Source organism: Cardiocondyla obscurior, linkage group LG05 (genome assembly GCF_019399895.1).
Source record: "Cardiocondyla obscurior isolate alpha-2009 linkage group LG05, Cobs3.1, whole genome shotgun sequence".
Classification (NCBI taxonomy): domain Eukaryota; kingdom Metazoa; phylum Arthropoda; class Insecta; order Hymenoptera; family Formicidae; genus Cardiocondyla; species Cardiocondyla obscurior.
This window is the reverse complement of record NC_091868.1, coordinates 2,608,612-2,629,212: the sequence shown is the minus strand read 5'-3', so window position 1 is coordinate 2,629,212 and position 20,601 is coordinate 2,608,612. Positions and strand designations below refer to the sequence as shown.

Here is a 20,601-nt window from a genome sequence, read left to right as displayed (position 1 = left end):
AAAATAATTATATTTAAAAGCTCTTAGTACTAGCAATTTGTTTCAAAGACTTCAATATTTAAACCTTGAGGCTTTAAATTTCATGTTAAAATCCGATGCATAAATAATTGGATCCTAAGTACTTAGATAACCTATACTTGTCCATTAATTTAATTTACATTTATATGTTCTTTTATTCGAAACGTTTTAAGGAATTATAGATGTTATTACAGATAAATAAATAAGAAAACTGCTGCATATTTTGAAATAAAGTCTATAATGCTTTCAGTCTTTTTCAGTGTAACAATAACATATTGTACATAAACTTAAACTTCTAATTATTATTTAATTAGAAAGATGTTTAAATATTACATTTGTACAAATGTTACATTATACATATTTTATATATTTAACCTTTGAGGTAGGCACTTTGCTTGAAAGCATTTAAAAAACTAAACTTTGACAGAATTAAACATAAAGTAACAAATTAATATATATGGTACTTTATAAAATAAGATACTATTTGTTTTTACTTAATATTATTGTCGAATTATATTGTCATGTTATACTTCTAATAAAGCATTTACTTAAACAGTGTATCTTGTAACATCAGTATTAATTTGTAAATAAGATATAAACATTTCTGATGTCATAGTATTATAAATAAAAAAATAAGCTTAAAAAAAAAAATACTGCTAATGGTACGTAACATTTTTAAACATTTAAATTGACTCTGAAGAAATATGTGAGTATTGATTATCTATTACAAATATAACTTGTTTTAAACAAGTTTGTTTCTTAAACAAATTTGTCATTGTCACATTTTTACTCAGTCATTTAACAAAACAAAGCAATACTTTTAATCTATTTTATAACAAAAAAGCAAACTTTTAATCAATTTTAATTGCAATGCAACTTAGATACTGATATAAATAACCATTGTTATTTTTTTATATTTCTGTTAACATGTCAGTATAGCTTTTACAGCGTGGACACTGAGAATAGTCATGTAAAAAGACAACCTGAAAAATATAAGTCAATAACAGCAAAGATAATTATTTGTATAATATAACAAAGTGATAATATTATTTAAGATTGCTATTTTTCTTCGATAAATTATGAAAAATTATTTAAATTAGCACTAACCGTAGGATGCTGAGGACAATGAGCCCTCACTCTTCCTCTTGTCCAAAATCCACAACTATTGCAGATAATAATTGTATGTGGTCTGTTACAAATGCATGGTAAACCTGCATTTTTATTAGAATCTGTAATTTTATCTTTAGTCTTCATGTTTTTAATTCTCATAGTTGACATTTTCTGAAAAAAAAAAATTAAAGATATTAAAGTAGATGGAATAGTATCATATATCTATCACTTAGCATATCTTACTTTAACCTATACAACAGGTGTCATTACAATATTAAAATATCTATTTGTAACGACATTCTGATTATACATAGAAGTATTATCTATATTTGCGTCTTGTGACATGTAATAAATACACAATACATACTCACATTATGCATCTGAAAGATGCAAACAAACTGCCAATCTGACTAACTGCGGTTTTGATAAATTATTCTAATATAAATAATAAGAACCGATATAGCTAGCTTACTTAGAAATATTACGAGATATACAACGCACATACACACGTCTCTAGCACGCAATATACTAACTGACAAAAGCCAGTCGCTGAAGTCCTTTATGTAGCTATCGTAGATCGACAAAGGCAAACATCATAAAAACAAAGGGGTATATGCGTCGAAATTCACCACAAACTCCGTGTCGGTTAATTTGAATGTTTGAATATTAGAAATTTTCAATAAACGTATTAATTTTTCTATCCTAGAAAAGCTTTGTTAAATTGAATGAAACTTATCGTTACTGCTTCCCTGCCGTGCATACTCTCTCGTTTGGTTCGTGCCATAAGAGTCTGCTTAATGTTTATTTCTTTGTGCGTTATCGTGCACCGTTCGCTATATATATGTATATATGAAACGCTTATATTTCATGTGAGATAAGTACGAGTCGATCGCTATTGGCAAATCGAGGTAGTGACGGGATTCAAGCGTCGTTTCATTTTTTAGTAATATATTCAATTCAAGTTTTAATCGGACGAAATATCACACGTCAGTATATTTCTATTTTAAAAGCGTCTTTAATTTCTATCATTTTTATTTTGCCTTGAATACAAATCTGCTATTTCTATCGACATTTGCTTGTGTTGCTTCGATATATACTTGAAAAAAAAAAAAAAGACGTAAATAATTCTTTATGATTAAAGCATTGTAAAACGTAGATAGCTGAAATGATTTCTTCAATATTCATGACGTCTTTGCATGCATGTAAGATTTTTATTTTAGGAATAGACACCCCAAAGTTTCGCGATTCCAAATATCCAAAAACGCTTAGGAGGTATCGAAAGTATAAGAGGAATAAGTATGTGCTCTGACCATTGGTCAGGACGCCGTTCCCGCCAATTCTGTTACCATTGCCATCTTTGACCGACAATTTGAGTTGCAATATTACCAATTCAGCCTGTTGATAAGTAGATGGCACTGTGATTGCTCATTTGAAAGCTAACGTACATTTTGATATAGTACATTGCTAAGGAAATACAGGTTGTACAAATCATACTGACGTGAGGCATCCGGCAGGCAGATTTTCTTGGAGTTTGTTATTTAACAAGAAATAATATGGCCAACTCAATTCAAAATAGTATGAGGGACATATTTTACAAAGTGCAGTTTAATAAAACGGATCATCCTCAGCATATGAAGAGTCTCACAAAGTTGTATAATAAGGTGAGCTCTGCACTTCTTTCGGAATCTTTTGATTTGATATTTTTTATAAAATAATTATTTTAAGAAAACCTTCTGGTTTATTTCTAAAATTTATAATCTACGACGTGTACTTTACGATACTTTACATACACTATTTGTTTTTCAGTATAATTTAAATAAGTTCTGGAAAGATTTTGTTTGGTGTCTCCAAGTACCTCTTTCAATACAAAAAAACCATTCAAATGTTACAAACACATTAGAATTCTGTGCCAAATTTTGCATGAGCTTCTATCCATCACAGGAGAGTGAAACAACAGAGCCAATATCACCATTTCTTGAAAAGTTATTTAAATTTCTTTTATCAAACCATAATGCTAAGGACAAAGGAGTAAGGTTTCGCATATGTTTTTTTCTAAACATGCTCTTAAATTCGATGGGTGATAATGCTTTTATAGATGACAGTCTATGTGACCAAATTACAGTCAATATGATGGAGAGGTTACTAGATAAGTCACCCAAAGTCAGAGAACAAGCTGTTTTTGCCTTATACAGATTGCAAGATCCCTCAGATGATGAATGCCCTGTAATAAAAATGTATGTCTTTCATGTACTGAAAGATCCAAATGCTGACGTACGTAAAGCAGTTCTTACTACTATGGGCAAAAATCAGAAGACCTTGCAAGCTGCATTGACACGAACGCGAGATATTGATGATTCTGTACGTAAGAAAGCATATGAGTTTATTAGTAAGATCACAGTGCGTTCCTTAACTATTGAGCAAAGAGAACGCTTATTGAAAGATGGCCTTGAAGATAGATCTGAAAGTGTTAGAACATGTGTAAGTAATGTATTATTACCATCATGGTTAAGATATTACAAGGGAGAGTATTTGAATCTCATTCATGCATTAGATGGTGGATTAGGAACAGAAACTGCAACTTCAGCTTTACAAATATTATTCAAGTAAGTGTATATAATAAAAATGAATATTAATAAAATAATATTTATACTTTATTATTATTAATTTTTTTTTTTATATAGAAATGCTGATTTAACAAATTTATTGGAGCAAGTACCATTAGATAAAGATTCAAAGTTGATTCCACTGAATAACTTAACAATTGAGAATGCTTTGTATTGGAAATGTGTAATACAACATCTCCATCGTCTTTCATGTGTGGAAGAATTAGAAATTATTATTCCAGAGTTATCAGAGTTCAGTAAATATATAAGTAGTTTTATATCTCGTATGTCTTCTCAATCATATGAAGCATGGGTTGATGAATGTCATAAGTTTATTCTATTACAACTTTTTGAAATATCTACAACATATGATCTCTCAGATGAGATGGGCAGAAAAAATCTAAATGAAGTAATAATTAAAACTTTAATAAGTGATCACTGCTCTCTTAAAATAATTGAATGTATAGTACATCATTTGGCAAAAGTGATACCGGATACTAATAATATGTTAAATGCTGTTGCTAATGTTATAAGTGACATTAGGTTACCTTTAAATGAAATTGTCACACAGGAAATTACTGAAAAAGATCGTCATGAAAAGAAAATGCAGGTGAGTATTAAAATTTAATACTGTTAAAACAATGGTGTGCATTTAAATTATTTAACTCTAATTTTATTTCAGATAACTAGAAAAAAGGTTGAGGTATTGGAACTTGAAGAAGGATTATATAAAGCAATTAAAGAACACAATGTTTTAGAAGTTGAAAGTATTCAAGAAAAGATTAATTTCTTGAAAGAGGAAATAAGTCATATATCTAACACACTCGAACCTCAAGAAATCATACAAAAAGAGAAAAATGATACCTCCACTATGGTAAAATGCCTTAATATTTTGTATACTGCACTTCAATCTGTTCTTACATTAACACCTGTACTAAGAGATTTAATGTGCTTTGTTTTGGACAGTCTTAAGGTAAGCACTTATCAATTTTATTTGTTTAATTAAAACGTTTTTACTGTATTTTATATATCTTTATTGTTAACATTTAATTTTATGTTTATTTTAGCATTCTGACTGTAGTGTACGTATAATAGCTTTAAAAACGTTAAGCGTTTACTGCATTTTAGACAAAGAATTGGCTAAGATGTACATAATGATGCTATTTTATCAATTTTCTCTTGAACAAGAGGATCCAGAGATATGGGTGGTGTCTTTAAAAGGAATATTTGATCTTTTACTTATATTTGGTTTAGATTATTTTGATATATTACAGTCCCACAATAATACCAGTCAGAATAGATCTGAAAGAACTCGGACACTTTATACACATGAAGAATCTAGTAATAATATTTCTGTAGCTAATCGCCCTGATGTAGAGGAAGGCTCTTGTAATTTTATTAAAATTTTAACTGGATTGCTAACTAATGAGGTAAACAACAATATTTTTTAATTTTATTAAAGTTGAATAAGGTGTCGGTATTAATAGCCATATCTGAAAATTTACAGAATCCAGATTTGCGTTTCACTGCAGCAGAAGGGCTCTGTAAATTATTGTTCAATGAACGAATCAAAAGCAGTAATCTGATATCGCTTTTAATAATTATGTGTTATAATCCAGTCAATGTCGATGACGTTTATGTTCATCAATGTTTAAGCACTTTTTTTGAAAGTTTTATAATTAAAGTACCAGATGCACATGAAATGTTCGAAAATGCGTACTTTCCAACGTTACGGATTATTTGTGATGCACCAGATGTTAGTCCTTTACGGGATATTAATGCATACCATGTATCCAAGTTTATATTGAACTTTATTAGAAGAGGATATCAAAAAAACAAAGGACAAGAATCATTCGATGTACATAATAATATTGCATTTTCTTTGTTAGCTGAGATTTTAAATCCAGAAAGCAAGATAGATCACGAAATTCTTATCAAATCTTTGCCAAATTTATGTATTCAAATCGAAGATGAAGTCTCGAAACAAAATCTGAAAAAGGCCATAAATAATGTTATAAAAATGGTAAGTATATTCTTTATTTTAAAATCTTGTATACGTTTTATTATTAAGTTATCAATTATGAAACTAATTACATTTTATATATTTTGCAATATATTTATTATACGTGTGTTATAATTGTAATTTAATTTTTTATGGCAGGTGCAGGAGGATAAACAATTGGTTAAATATGTTAAGCTATTCGAACGAAAACTCGAAACCTCTTCTGATGAAATAGAAGTTAAAATAGAGGAAAGCAGTGAAAGTGATGAATAACGTACAAATTTTATACAAATTAATAATTTTAGATGTTATTGTTAATATTAATGCATGTTTTAATTCTCAACAATATTACAATCAAAAACGAGACGAATGAGGAAAGATAGTTTCATAATGATATGTATGTATATATTTGTCAGTATTTTATTTAAAATTATGAAAGTTTTTATGTATTTTTATCATATTATAAAAAAATAGTTTAGTCGTATTTTAAACTAATTTAATGATAATTATATTACTATTTTTAATATCTATTTGAAAAAGTGTATCATGTATGATTTTGTGTTAAATTTTGTCCAGGAACTTAAACTTTACAAAATTAGAAAAATTAGTAAATGACAAATATGCACGTTGATGCCATACGATTATCTAAGCGCTTGTAAAAGATACACAACGATAATGCATAAAATTTGATAGTTCGCTTAGTGGCTCTCTCTATCGACGTGCTTGCGAGCACCAAGGCCTCTCAGATAATCCAGTAAGCATCGTTAATTCTTAATTGCATCGATCTTCGGCTTTGCAACTGTTTTCTCACGTAAGCGAGACAACTTGGATAAGTTTGCAGGCTCACTTGTGTATGCGCTTCTAAAATTATCAACATTGCAAGTCGTATATACGTTATTGTAGACGTAAAGACAAAGGATTATTCGTATTTTTATGAAATCTGATTTTATTAATTAGCCGATGTTAACGTTCGTCAATAATGCACAGAACCGAAAGAAACCGACATTTCATTAGTCCACAAAATCTCCACATTTTTGAAATAAAAATTATTTTTTACTTTTATTTATTGTGACTTAATAAATAATCTTAACATTATTTACAACTATTTATCTATTTTTATGCGTAATTTGTAAATGGAAATTTTCTTCGATTCTCATGTATCTTTGCCTATTTCATAAAAGGAAGTACCGTCGGTTTCTTTCACTTGTGGTTTCTATTTTTAAAACAATTTATGTTGTAGGCGCTATTTGCTCTCCGCGTGAGGTCTGATGAAGATGAGTAATGCACACGAGGGAGATGCGTATGACTCACTGTAATACTTCTAAATAACGAATTATTTGCGAAAAATTGCAAGAGGTATTTTGTAAAAATTTATTAATATTGCATTTAACGTTAATTCAGAAATTTATTTTAAAAAAAGATAATTTATTTAATGCAATATTAGATTCATTGTTCGTAATTGTTTTAAATATCGTGGTTAAGAATTACTTATATAATTATTGTTATACGTATAATAATTATATCGAATTTTTTGAAGTCAAGACAAAGACGTGAGATTCCGAGGGCTATTTGTATATTGGAAAGCAGATATGGTGTTCACTGCGACGACGACGGCTAGCGTACGAGACTTTCTCCGTCTTCATCCTCTCCCTCAGCCGCCGAGGGCGGGGAAGGTAGTGGCGGGTGGCGGGTGGCGTTCCCCTTAGCCGCCGTCGCCGCGTCTAACACCATATCTGCTATTCAATTGTACATACCTAACCTGATGGTGCTTCCTCGACTGGCCATCAGAATGCGATGCGGTCAGTGCTAGCAACATGGCGGGCGTGCTGTTCGAAGATATTTTCAACGTGAAGGACATCGATCCGGAGGGCAAGAAATTCGACAGGGGTGAGTCCATATGGGAGTTCACGTTTCGTTACGTGTGGGTTTCGGCTCGTTGCGGCAATGCGCGCACCATTTTCAGCGTTAGAATAGCAGCGTCTCGCGAGCTGCTCAACATTGCCGATAGCGCCGGCAACGACGAGCACATGGTGTAACAGCTGAGCGGTACCCGAAATCTTCGAGCAGTTGAGAAACCTCTCCGGGGATGAATTTCATCCGCTCCGGTCGCTGTCACGGCCGGCGGGCGAGGTTAATTGACATAGGCAAATAGTTCCGCGCGCGGAACGCTGATCCTCGTTTGTCGATCAGCAGTTGAACCGGCGTGTCAGTGGCGGGCGATTTGAACAGTGGCGGCTAGATCACTGATGAAGTTCGTCAGGTAAAACTTGGAGACTTCTCTTCCACCTCTCTTTGTAATATAAAACATAGCCCCGGAATTTATTTTATCAAAATTACTCACGCATCTTTGTGATTGTGAACAGGGATTAACTTCAGCGATTGCGAAGGACGATCTTGAACTTGATTTTGCGGATGTATGAAGGAAGCACGCTATATTTCTGAAGCTAACTTTCATTTGGAAAAATGTCGGTTTTATCCGAGAAGCGTTATTACGATTATTGCGATATTTGACTACGAGAGCCTGCGCCGATTTCCCTTCATCCGGAAGGAATTTTCAAACCCGCGCGTTTTGCATACGACAGGTGTCGATATCTCAGTGTACTCGTCCTCGAAAGACCTCGCGGCCCTGATAAACGCGGCCTTTCCGCTCTACGTTTTTGCCGTACGCTCGTGGACCACGAGAGAGTGGAATTTGCAGAGCGACGTAGATTGGAGGAGGCGACCATGACCGAATTCCCTGCTGGAATATATTGGATCTTCTCTGGTACCGTATCCTATCAATTTTGCCGCATAAAGATTATCAATATATTAAAGCAACTTCTTTTTTCAATAACGACTTGAAACGATACTTGACAGAATGCGTTATTGGGAAGTTATCAGGCTGGCAGGATTAAGATTAGCGAATTTAAATATTAAAAAAAATTAATTTTTCTCTAGTTATACAATTTTGCTTATAAAATAATTAAGAGAAGAAGTAACAGTATTTTTTTTCTTTTTTTAATACAGCTTTTGTTATTAACTACAACGTTAATAACAATTGTGATATATTAAGGTTTCAACAATGAAAAGAGAATTGAAATTGTTGCTTGTGAAAGTTGCTGATAATCTGGTAATTACTTTTTTATGTATAACGTTTTTCTGTCTCTGTCTTTTTCACTTTCTCTCTTCTCTCTCGTAAATCCTATAAATCTGTTCTCACGTTCATTATTATATATATTACAGACAGAGAGCTACAATACAAAATTGGCGATTGGCATCTCCGATTTAGATAACCCAGATTGCCAGCGACAGGTCCATTGACGTAGCCCAGGATGCTCTTCCTCCTATTGCCTTCTCTTTCTCATCTTTCATCCCGCGTTCGATAAAACGCGCTATTACCATACACGGTGTGTGTCGACTAGCGAACGCTTCTCTCCGCGTGCGATTGTGAATTCCAAGTCGATAATTGGGTAGTGCCCATCGCTGGCTGACGAGCGAGCGTCGCAAAACGAGAATGCCAAGAGCGAGGAGGCAGGAGAGCGGGACGTCTCTCTTCTCTTTCCATCTCTTTCTCCCTCTTTCTGTTTCTCTTTCGTGAGGGATGGAACCGGGTACTCGCTTACGACCGGTCGATGCAGCGAGGATGCCCGCAGCAGCAGCAGCAGCGCCGAGCAACACGGCATTCACGTAATATGACGCGACTGTATTGCTGGGCTGAGAAGAGAGAGAGAGAAATAGATAGGTGGATAGGTAGATGGACAGATGAAGAGAGATCGAGAGAGGGGAAAGGGAGAGAAAGACAGAGGGTGGAGGCAACGAGGATGGCAAAACGGCGTTGCGCGGAGAGCTGCGAAGCAGCCGGGACGTGCGGGTTACGCTTGGTGGGGATTGACACGGTCAAGGTCAGCCACGGTTCTAAGGTCGCGGGGGGATGTCATCTCAGAAGGGAGCGCCTGAATAATACTCTGTCTTTTTCTCACTCACCGCCTCCCGTCCCACCGTTTTGCCCTCTCGTTTTTGTGTATTTTCGACTTCGCTTTCGGATCAAGTCGTAAAGAGAACGAGCAGCCTCTGTCTTCCTCTCTTCTGCTTTCATTTTTTTTTCTTTTTTCCTTTTCGTTTTTTTAACGCTCGTGTGCGTGTCAGCTTGGACTCGTCCGCCAACTGATGGAGGAGCCGTCTTTATTTCTTCATCTCGCGAGCTTTCCTCGCCGTATCGTAGAAACGCGAAACCGTTCTTCATGCACATGCGAATTTAACGAGTAAAATTAGGAGTAAATCGAAACTATTAATTTTTTAATATTTAATGTTATCAGGGCTACTAGTATTATAAGGCTAGTATTATAAGAATGTATGGAAAAGTATGACTTTGTTCTGCACGATTTAATTCGTCGTTGTTAGTTGATAACCGTTCGAAATAGGAATTAATTTTTATTTTGAGAATGCTCCAAGCTGCAACGTGCCGCACCAGGACGCTTTGACCGTGCGCCAATAGTTTCTTTAACGATCCAATTAAATGTAAGTGCCGCGAAATAATTACTGGCTGAATCTCCAGCGTGACGGTTTGTTGTAACATGTAAAGTATCACGTATCTATAAGAATATCTGGGCGGGATCAATAACAAACATTTAATGTTAATATTCCCAATAACGTTACTATTATCGTATCGGGGACACCCATCTAAAAAATTACCTTAAGATTTTGTCAACGATAATGCACGACAAATATGTATTTCACGTATCTTTTCACGCGTATTCTAATTAATATGAAAATAGGTAATTTTATTTTACATTTCTCTTTGCCTTTCCGGGATTTAAAAGGCGAGTGTGTGCGTCTATGTAAATCGCCGTTTGTTTCGCATACGTTGTTCATTTTACTTAATTTATTTTTTCGTTCCCGGCTCCTTTTCTCCTTGTCCCGGCGACGACGCAAGTGGGTCACGGAAAAACGGGGAAAGGGAGCGTACACGGAAGACGAAGGCTCTCAGCTCCTCCTCGTTTGTTCAACGATTAGCCCCGGTGCCGTTTGTCAGATTAAAACGAATACGGTGCTTCGCGTTGCCTCGTATCTCGAGATTTTTCTTCCGTTCTCTTATCCACGCTGGAGCTACGGCCACTAGAATTCCCGACAGAATCTTTCGACGAAAAATACATAAATTATATTACATAAATTTAGCATCAACTTTCTGTCACTGAGGTTCCTATAAATGTTTAAAAATCTAATAAAATTTCCAATATTAATTTCGTTAATAAATATTAGCGGAAATTAAGTATTCGCTGAAATTACTTTAAAATTAAGTAGTATAATTAATTTTATCGAGCACTGAAAAAAAAGAAAAAGAAAAACATTGTGTTTGAACTGAAATATTAATATCTTCATATTTAACGTAAGAGTCTAATTTCTGTTAAAGGTCGATTGAAATAGAGACGGAAAGTTGGCGCACAAATTGTACGAGCGAATAATTAACTGTATCGTCTGGTCAGGCTTACGCTACGTATCTTATTGATCTAAACGCTCGTTCTTTTATGTAACTTCGCGATCGGTCTAACGAGATCGGGCTCGACGGCGGTGAGTCGAATCGATGCCGTTATCGAAGTAACGGCATGAAATGAGGCGGCAACCGTATGGAGATTGGCCGAACGTTTATGCATGATAAAGTGCAACACGCCGCAGCTAGAATCGCCTGCCGTTACTGCGTCAAGAGATTACGCTATTATATTTCAAAACCCCGAATAAGTACAGCTCGCCAACTGTGTCAAGTATGGATTCCCATTGTCGGCCGTGTACTGCTCGATTCGAGTGCTAATCAGATTTCGCTTATTTTATTAACTATTGCGATCGTCGGATGCTCGCTAGATATTTTAAATTATCGTTTCCTTACTCGGAGGTAATCATAATCAGGGAACATTTAAAAATGAATATTTTAAAAATCAATTTTTTTTAGTCGCTCGTTTAGGATTCGGTTTCAACGTTTTGCCGCATCGGGGAAAAAAAATCGAGACCTTCGTCATCGCGTAGCATCATCGCGATTCGTCACCCGGGTGACGCGGACCAATTTTTTTATTTCTTTTTTTTTTTTTTTCCAATGCAGTTACAAGAGCAATAGCAATAACGGCGGCGACGACGGCGGTGCCGAGCAGCGTGAAGAGAGCGGCGAGCTCCGGAGTAGGTAACGCGCGGGGTCGCGATTGGCCGCGGCGGCGCTCGCTGACCAATCGGCGCGCGCGGCCGCGAGTTTCGCGCGCGCGGTGCCGGTGCCGCGGTCGAGGCCGACTTGGTCAGTGTCGAGGTAACGCGCGATTCGGCGAGGAAAAACTAACCGATAGGTACGCGGTTGCGAAACGCAGGGAACGTAACGCAAGCCGGGAACGCATTCGCGAGTAGACGAGAAGTGCGCGTGGCTGGCCGCGGCGAGAGAGTGGGCCGAGTAGACGCCAAAATTCGCCGGAGTATTTAGCGGTGGACCAGGCAGGGAGGTGAAGTTTACCGATACCGCGGAACAGAGAGAGATAGAGCGTGCGCGCAATGGAGTGGAGGTCGCTCGCTGATCAGCACGGAGGACGGAAGGGGTCGGGCGGGGGGGTCGGAAGGGGGGCAGGAGGGAGAGTACCCGGCTGCCTTCAGCAGTTTGGCGTTCGGTGTTGCTAGGCGCGAGGGCCACTGTCAGTGCCAAGGCGGTAGCCGGTAACTTTTCCTCGAGCAGCCGGCCACTGAGCTTTCCTCCTTTTCTCCGCCGTTTTTTTTTTTTTTCCTTCTCGAGTGGCCCGTTCAAGTTCGCGGTTCCCTTTCGCGGCTTTTTCTTCACCACCGAATCTCGGCCACCCTGATGTCCGTTCCTTCGCGAGCATTTTGCGCGCGCGAGCTGGCGGCGCCTGGCAGTCGAATTCACCCGGCGCTCGCCGCCGTCGTTCGCTCCCGGTTTGTTCTCGTCCGCGTGCGTGTGTGCGTGCGTGCGAAAAGGAAAGACCCGGCGCGTCGTGCGACACGCGGATCGCGAGACGGAAAATCGCCGAGGCGGATTTACGCACCTCAGTTTCTTGTCGACGAACGTCGCCGAGCGCGACGCACCGTGAGTATCTTATATAATTCTTATTTACGTTACAATTCGACGAGGCACGCAATCGATGCCGATCGTCTACGTTTTTCGACGCAACCGTCGCCTGCCTTATTTTGTTTTATAACTAAAGTCTCTTGGTGCATTTGTAGCTGGCTCTGCGTTGCTCGAACGGAGGAAGAATAATCCGCATTAATTTTGCGAGCGCTCGTCACGAGGAAAACGTCGGGGATGCGTGAGAAAAAGCGAGAAAGCGCTCTCATATGGAACGTGTCGAATTATAATGGACTTGGCAATGCATCGCGCGTGGCGTCGCAGTCGATATTTAACACGTACGTATACGTGTACGCTATTGTGACAAGGTCCTGCGTCCGTTTCCATCGAAGTGGATTAACTTCAATCTCTGCTTCATTTATCTCTCATCCTCTCTTCTCTAATTTTCTTTTTGAAACTCCAATTTAATATCAAAAAGTAAATACTGAAAAAAAAAAGAAGAACTATTTTTAGTGTTGGAAACACTGATAACGAAATGAATAATTTCTGTAAAAGTCGTAATTAAAAAAAAGGTAAATTAATCCACATCGGTGAGAGCGTCTTAAAGCAACTGAACATTTTAGAATAGAAATTATTGCGATTAGTTCTTAAGCAAGGACTTCAGTCGAAAAGTATCGTTGCAATGTCGTCCTAACATAAAAATAAAACTACATATTTTTCTTCAGGCGCCTTTGCAATTCGCGTACGCAAAAGCTGGAGGTGATTTATACTCGTGAAACTTCTCTTCCACAATAAATAACTCGCACAAAATTAATAGAAGCAAATGGAAAATAAGCGAGCAGGAGTACAAACGTTTTTACGGAGCTAGGCCGATTTTTGCAACGATACATCAATTCTGAGAACGCCATGTTCTTTTAAGTCAAATGCGTCGAATAGATGAGCTACGCAGTTATGCGAATAGAACATTACGATACACGGATTGGACATGGTCTTAAAAAGTCGCCCGCAAATCGAATCGCGTGTTAGTAAGATACGTGTCTCGAGAACGTCTCTACTCCGCTTTTAATAAGTCGGGCAGGAAGTACTATATCTTTTAATTCAGGGTACTTATTTGAGAATCGCCCAAGAATTTAATTTCCCCGATTAAAACACATCGTTGCCCGATACGTTTTGCAATAAGTGCTTTGTAATAAGTCCAAGTTACAAGCGTTTTAAATTTTTATTTAAAGAAGCACGTGAGAAAGAACTCGTTGTTCATCACGAGCCATTTCTACCGACGTTGATTAACTTTAATCTCGGTTTAATTTGCTTTTTTATCTCGTTCCAGTTCTTAGAAATTGAAAAAGATAAAAAGCAAGTTAAACCGAGATTGAAGATAATCTATATTGGTGGAAAATGGCTCTGAAGTTTGAGAATCGCGAAACCAATGCTGGACTATCGGCGAAACGTCGCTCGGCCGCCGTTTTTCGTTGCGCGACGATCCGTCTTCGCGGCAATCGCACCCAGAATGATGTTTTCTTCCTTATTTGCATTTCTGAGTCACACGCGTGTCTGGTGGTTATCTATTCACGCGATCCGCCGACGCGGCGCGACGTGGCGGTGCACTTGTGAGCGATGGTTATTTCACTTCAACGTAACATTGAACGCGAAAAATGCAGCATTTTTACTTTTGCGACGGGGCAATCGTTTCACAGAATGGCACTAAATGTGAAAATGTGTTGCTTGATTTTAAAGAGAAGGGAATTAATTGATCAATTATGGACCGCTCGCGTATTATTCACGAAAACGTGGGTTAACATTTTTATTTCGATAGGAAATTCTGACTGAAATTTGCAATACAATTTTTTATTTTTTTTTTTTTTATCGTCATTTATAAATAGATATTAAAATATCACGTCGTTAAGATATAAAGAATCGGCGCGTACCGCGATGCTAATAATGAGTCTTCATCAAACAAAGTCACGTCTTTAGTTTAAAACGATTGTGAAAACCAAGTCTTGCCAGACGAAGATGAAGAGTTCCGCGATTATCGAATGCAAGATTAAATTTTTCGTAGAACATAAATTCTTTGCGAGCGCGCCGATTAAATTCTGTGGTGCGATATCTGCGGATGCCAATCAGGTGGCCGGGGCTCGTTCATCTCGCGAGGGGTATGCGTGTCGATAACAGAATATCGTTGAACGTGCCGCTTACCAATCCTGCTGTGCCCGTTTTAAATAGTTTCGAGAAGAGCGTCGAAAGGCCGTTGATTAAATTGCAATTATCGCGCGTCTCTTCTGCAGACCTGACGTTACGAGAAATCGGAGACTCCCCTCCTCCCCCTCCGATATTTATTGACTACTTTAAATCGCAACGGCGAACGTGGTAACAATAAATAACGAGCACATATTGGTATAATTTTTCAGCTGTCAGAATGTAGCTTTTCCTTTGATTTCTTTTTCTCTGATAAAAACGATAACCTAGATACGATACGAGAAACAGTATTTATTCATTTATATTCCTGAATGTAAAGATAAAAGTTATTTTATCTCCGTGCTCGGTAACGTCAGTAATTTCGATTTTGTAATTTTATTTTGCAAACATTTTAATATCGAGAATTTCCAAGCGCTTTTCTCAGCACAGCGGGAATAACGCGACCACGTCGGGGCTCGCGAGAAATTATAAATATAATGAATATCACGTTGCTCGTTTCGATCGATCTAGCGCGACGGTGCGATACAATCGGGCGTCGTTTCGGCTACATTTTTGCCTCGCACGTGGCGCGATTTGAAAGAGCGTATCCCACCTTGTTCGAAATCGGTTCTCTGGGCGGTTGACCTTGGGACCAGCTGACAAATCGAGGAAGACTAACGAGAAGGAGGGAGAGGATTGCGCAACGCTTTGAAATATCGTGAATTTTAAGACCGGTCGTCAAGAGCTTCGCAGTCTCTTTGTCTCTGGTATAGAGAAACAAATTTCGTCGAGCCTAGGATGTTTGTCGAGCTAGAATCAAATATATGCAACTTTCTATCTCTTATTTTCTAAAATTTGTTGCTATTTACTGTTTCGCATAATTTATTTTATCGTAATTAAGTGTGACAATCCTCTCCCTTTTTTTTTTTTTATTCCTTCGAATTTGTTTTGATCGAGCAAGTTCGCTTCAATATTGTCTACATTTTTGTTTTTTAAATCACTTTAAAAAGTAGGAAGAGAAAGTTAAGTTGTTGAGTGGTTAGGCCGTAATTATTTTTGCTTCCTAATTGGCACAATTAATTCGATTAAATTGATATCTCGTTTGAAGATTTATTAATATTTATGTTTTATCGGTGGGCAAGCTTGGCGTGAGTGCAGATATTCAATGCACAATTTAAATATTTATAAAAAAGAAAGATAGCAGTTATATTTAGCGGAACGAAAAGTGAGGTATTAACGAGGGGCTGTAATCGATATTTTAGTTAAAATATAATCAATTTGATACATATTTATCGAAATGGCAATCAAAGTTAGCGGCAGAATCAAAAGTGCCTTGTTCCTCTCAGGTGTGTCTAATGTATCAGAAAAATTATTACAGCACTCGGTGCGAGATAATCGAAATAGCGATACATGAGTCATTCTAACAGCTAGCGATGTAGCGGAGGACCAGCTTATACGCTCTAACATTACCGTTGCAAAAGCGAGATGAAAGAGCTCAAGAGCTCGACCGTCGTCATAGTTTGAAAGTGACGGTGGAAAAGACGGAACGGACAGCAGGAGGAGAAGATGGGTGGGCGGGAGGAACCAGATGGGAAGGGGAGTACCGAGAGAGGGTGAAAAGAGCGCCATGTTCGCCCTCTGACGCTCTTTTGAAGGTCAAGGTTTTCCGCCCCTCGTTGATTGAGAGAGAGAGAGAGAGAAAGAGAACGAGGCGCCGAGAGAGGAGGAGGGAACAGAGGGAGATTGTAGAGAATACGTACGTGGGTGGTTGGTGGAGGGTAAACCGAGGGACAGAGAAGGGAGCTAGAGGGTGGCGAGAGCCTGGTGCCCAGTATTTATAGCGCTTGCGAACCGGTCGATAACGGATAGCGACATTGCGCAGTTGGGAAAGCCCCGCGTCGAAGCCTGCCTACGCATATCGTCCTCCTGCCACCCCCTCGCCGTTTCCACCAACCCTTTTCGCTTTGACTTGACCTCCCTCTCCTCCCGTTCATTCCTTCCTCCTCTTTGTCTCTTTATTAACAGCTTAAATTTAATTTTTACTTCGATGCGGAGAGTAAACGTTTAATTATCTGTTGTGTCGTCTATGTTCTTCTATATGATTTTCCCTTTTCTTCGGGTTTCTTTATCAGTTGCTTTCTTCAATTCCATCTCTCTGCTTTTAGGCTAATTTTTTTTTATTTTTTTTTTATGTTAAACATGAAGATTATTTTAAAAGGGAAATTAGAAAATTTCCGCTGAAACGTAAAAATATTTTTAACCGTCCTTAAATATATCTTTATGCACACGTGGCATGTCTCTAAATAGAATTCTGAAAATTTAGATTAGTAAACCTTGAATTTTTTTCAAGCAACGCTTTGATAAGCAAGAATATTCATTTTTCCTAAAATAGTTCGGCGTAAAATTAAGTACATTGGGGATTCTATTCGCAACGCACAAAATAATTCTTAGTTAAGCAAATATGTTTTTCTTAGATCCTCTCAAGCGTGATCTTTAAAAGCGTTTCATGATCTGTCGTCAACATTTAATTTATATACTTTCGTAGAAATCTTAGTAACAAATCAAAGATTTAAACGGCTGGAGAGTGCTGTAATAATTGATGTGTGCTTCGCACCGAACACATTTTATGTTCATTTTTAAAGTACTCATTTCAAAAAACTGTAATGACTTCCTTTACGTATCTTTCTTTCGCCTTCTATCTATCTCTTTTTCTTGAATAATTCCCGGGCAAACTCATTGTGAGAATATTCACTCTACTCATAGTCCTAAGTATAGCAGCTATACGTGTATTTTCGATGCAATTCATGGGGCGCTTTATCGGAAAATGACCGAATGGTGTGGTGTGAGATGTTAAATTAAAACTGCGATCGATTATCTAGAATAAAAATTGTTAATAAAATGGGTGACTCATCGCGACGGCGTTAACCATTTCGCGGTCACTTTATTTATAAATTCTCACACTTAAGGAATTGTAAGATATTGTATCAAGTATGTGCGATTATTTATCTTTAATATTTGATACGTGGAAGAATTTTTATATTCTCCAAATAAAATTGACGCGTTTATTTTATTATTTTGGTAGATAATTTTAAAAATCAAGTTAATGTGTAATATAATTATTTGTGAACGAGACTTGTATAGAAAAAAAAAAAAATAGAATGAAAGGAGAAATGAATAAGAGAAAAAAGTCTCGAAGTAGGTAGAGTAGTTTGTAGACAATACAGTGTAAAGGCAAACACACTGCCTTTTCTTTTAAAGAAATAAGAATGGCAGATGGATCATTTTCGTGCAGCGAAATAGTAGATAGTTTAGGAAAATGAGCACATATGAATTTTATCAAGATATCTTTGCCAGTTTTTTTTTTTTTTTTAAAGTCTGACAACTCATTATTTTAAATCGTGCATTGTATCAATTTTTTCTTAAGGATAATTTAAGAGAGAAAATTGGTGTCCTTGCTATATGTATAATTCATAATTAAGAGAAACAGAGAAAAGATTGATTATTTATAGTGCTAATGCAAAGAACATTCGGAGCAAATTAACGTAGACAATTAATCCAACTTACTCTCTTTTTTTTTTGTTCTCTCTGCTGCGAGAGAGTAACATTAATACGAATTTACCCGAAAGATATGGAGAACGTAGCTGAGGTGCACTAGCGAGAGGGTGGATGCACCCTTTTCCCCTCTTTCGCTGAGGGGTGGTACGAGCACAGGGAGGGTGGCCGCCCTTTTCCGTGGAGAGAGGAGGTAGCTCGTTGGAAAATTTACGCCGGCAGCGGATGGACCGTAAAGGTCGCCGTTGCTGGTTGTCTCCTCTCTTCGGCGCCGTCGCCGCTGGTTTGCCCTCCTTCGTAAAGGTTGCCAGCTGAGAGCAACGTCAGCAGCGAGAGTAGATCATAGTGTTGTCGCAGCTTGCTCCGAAGTTATGTGTTTTTTCTATTACGCGAAATGTGAATTCTTTGAAGGCGGAAGGAAGAGTTTAATGAAGGGAGGAGTATTATATGAGAGTGGAATTAATAAAAAATAAAATAACGAGAGAAAGGGGGGAGACCAAGAGGGCGGAATTACGGGAAAATAATATGGAGGGACAGGTCAAAGCAGGTGCAAGCAGGTAATTTTCTTGTCTTTTTTTTTTCTTTTTTTTTTAACCCAAAATTGTGAATCTCTCGGTCGGCGCGAATGAAAGGCGGAGTAATCAGTGAATTATTTGTGCGAGTGACTGCTGAAATAATTTCTTGCGAAGCGATAATCCTTGGCAGCATTATGCTTTCAGGTTTAATTCCACTAATAAGGATAAACTCTCGTTGTATTTAATAATCTAAGGAAAAATATTTTTTTTTTTTGCGCTTTAAAAATTTAATCGAAATAGACAATGGTAGTGGGAGGATTGGTTCGAGTCACAATGCGTTTAAGTGAAAAATCAGGTTACGTCACGTTGTGAAAAGTAATGAGTCGGGGACCAGCTTGCGATGCTGGTTTTAATAGATAGATGTACGTCTCCTTTCATTGTTCATCGACGTTAATCTATGGTGCCGATAATGGCCCTCGAGATCAGTTGTGTCGCGTGAGAATGATATCACGTCAATATTAGATTGTCGCGGTGCGGGCAGTGTCACACATCGACGAAATCAATATCGAATGCGAGACCTCGGATCTCAAGGACACACGCACGGCGAGATAAGCCCGTCGGAGGCGCGACGCGTGTAATTCGCGATCATCCAATTGTTCGTCACACTTGTAAAAGGATCGATTGTTATCGGAACTAAGAGGACACGCGCAAAAGACTTTGCCGTCTCGCCGCGTGCTCGCGAATGAAAGATCCCTCTCTTTTGTCGACTTCGACTTTTTATTTGTAAATGTAGTACTCTTGTTCTTGTGTAACACAATGTTCTTATCTAATCTAGCGTTACACATTGAGAATTCTCTGAAACACAATTGTATTTTTATTACGAACTCCGGGCGGTGCAGTTTCTTTGCCATAAATTTAAACCTGAAAATAAGAAGAAAAAAAAAGATTAGAAATATACGAGAAGTGCCAGACAGCAGAGGCAAAATTAAATGATCTTTTCTTAGTAATATTTCAACCATTCAACCATTTTTATTACCATTTAACTTTGGAAGTTCTTGGTAAAATATTAAAGACGTAAATTGCCATACGTGACAAAACGTTCAAAGGATCGACGACGTAATGTACTTACTTTTTTTATGCAACGATATACATATTTATATTAATAATTTTGCATTTAAAGTATTATCAAAAGTACACTTTTATCTCGTGTACAGTAATTGTATGACGGACTGCCTCTCGGAGTTCGCATTATTTTTTTTGGCTTGCGCATAATCTTAATTGGTAGCGCAGCATCGCGCAAGAATTCTTCATTATCGAATCCGGAATTGACTCGGCATTATTATCGTTCGAACAAGCGACGATATGGCAATAAGCGACTCCCGACAATTAAGTGCAACTACTTCGTTTCAATTAAATATTAAAAGCTGATGTGCGTTGATAACGCGAGGTGATAAAAAAAAAGAGAAAGAAACGTGTTTAATTTATTAATTATAAATACGAAGATAATAGATATTTTTAATATTAGAGAAATATAATCAAAAATAAAAAAAATTTACCTTGGCTCTTCCATAGCAATATTAATTAACTCCGTAATATTGCACG

At 37.4% G+C, this 20,601-nt stretch overlaps 3 protein-coding genes across 7 annotated transcripts in view; 2 read left to right on the top strand and 1 right to left on the bottom strand.

Moving 5' to 3' along the window:
* Positions 1-864: 864 nt before the first annotated feature.
* LOC139102419 (uncharacterized protein CG13380-like) lies at positions 865-2,062 on the bottom strand. The gene is made up of 3 exons (XM_070656303.1): positions 1,500-2,062; positions 1,126-1,299; positions 865-1,001 (listed from the first exon to the last, which is right to left on the bottom strand). Exons 1-3 carry the CDS (start codon positions 1,506-1,508, stop codon positions 930-932), a joined length of 255 nt encoding a protein of 84 aa, XP_070512404.1. The 5' UTR covers positions 1,509-2,062; the 3' UTR covers positions 865-929.
* A 377-nt stretch (positions 2,063-2,439) lies between these two features.
* On the top strand, positions 2,440-7,383 carry Cap-g (Chromosome associated protein G). Of its 3 annotated transcripts, none has more exons than XR_011545693.1 (8): positions 2,440-2,789; positions 2,935-3,731; positions 3,810-4,341; positions 4,414-4,704; positions 4,799-5,161; positions 5,239-5,754; positions 5,893-6,487; positions 6,974-7,383. XR_011545693.1 is itself a non-coding variant. In XM_070656277.1 (7 exons), exons 1-7 carry the CDS (start codon positions 2,682-2,684, stop codon positions 6,004-6,006), a joined length of 2,721 nt encoding a protein of 906 aa, XP_070512378.1. In that variant the 5' UTR covers positions 2,440-2,681; the 3' UTR covers positions 6,007-6,948. The 3 variants fall into 3 exon arrangements, 1 of the variants encoding a protein (XP_070512378.1); XR_011545692.1 differs by lacking the exon at positions 6,974-7,383 and having other exon boundaries at positions 5,893-6,130; positions 6,310-6,947; XM_070656277.1 differs by lacking the exon at positions 6,974-7,383 and having other exon boundaries at positions 5,893-6,948.
* A 126-nt stretch (positions 7,384-7,509) lies between these two features.
* The window catches only part of Rpb8 (DNA-directed RNA polymerases I, II, and III subunit Rpb8), a 39,830-nt gene continuing 26,738 nt past the window's right edge, over positions 7,510-20,601 (top strand). The window contains exons 1-2 of one of the 3 annotated variants that reach the window (XM_070656300.1): positions 12,390-12,781; positions 12,919-13,098. In XM_070656300.1, coding sequence (XP_070512401.1) covers positions 13,050-13,098 — 49 coding nt within the window. In that variant the 5' untranslated portion in view covers positions 12,390-12,781; positions 12,919-13,049. The other 2 variants (XM_070656298.1, XM_070656301.1) reach the window with 2 other exon arrangements.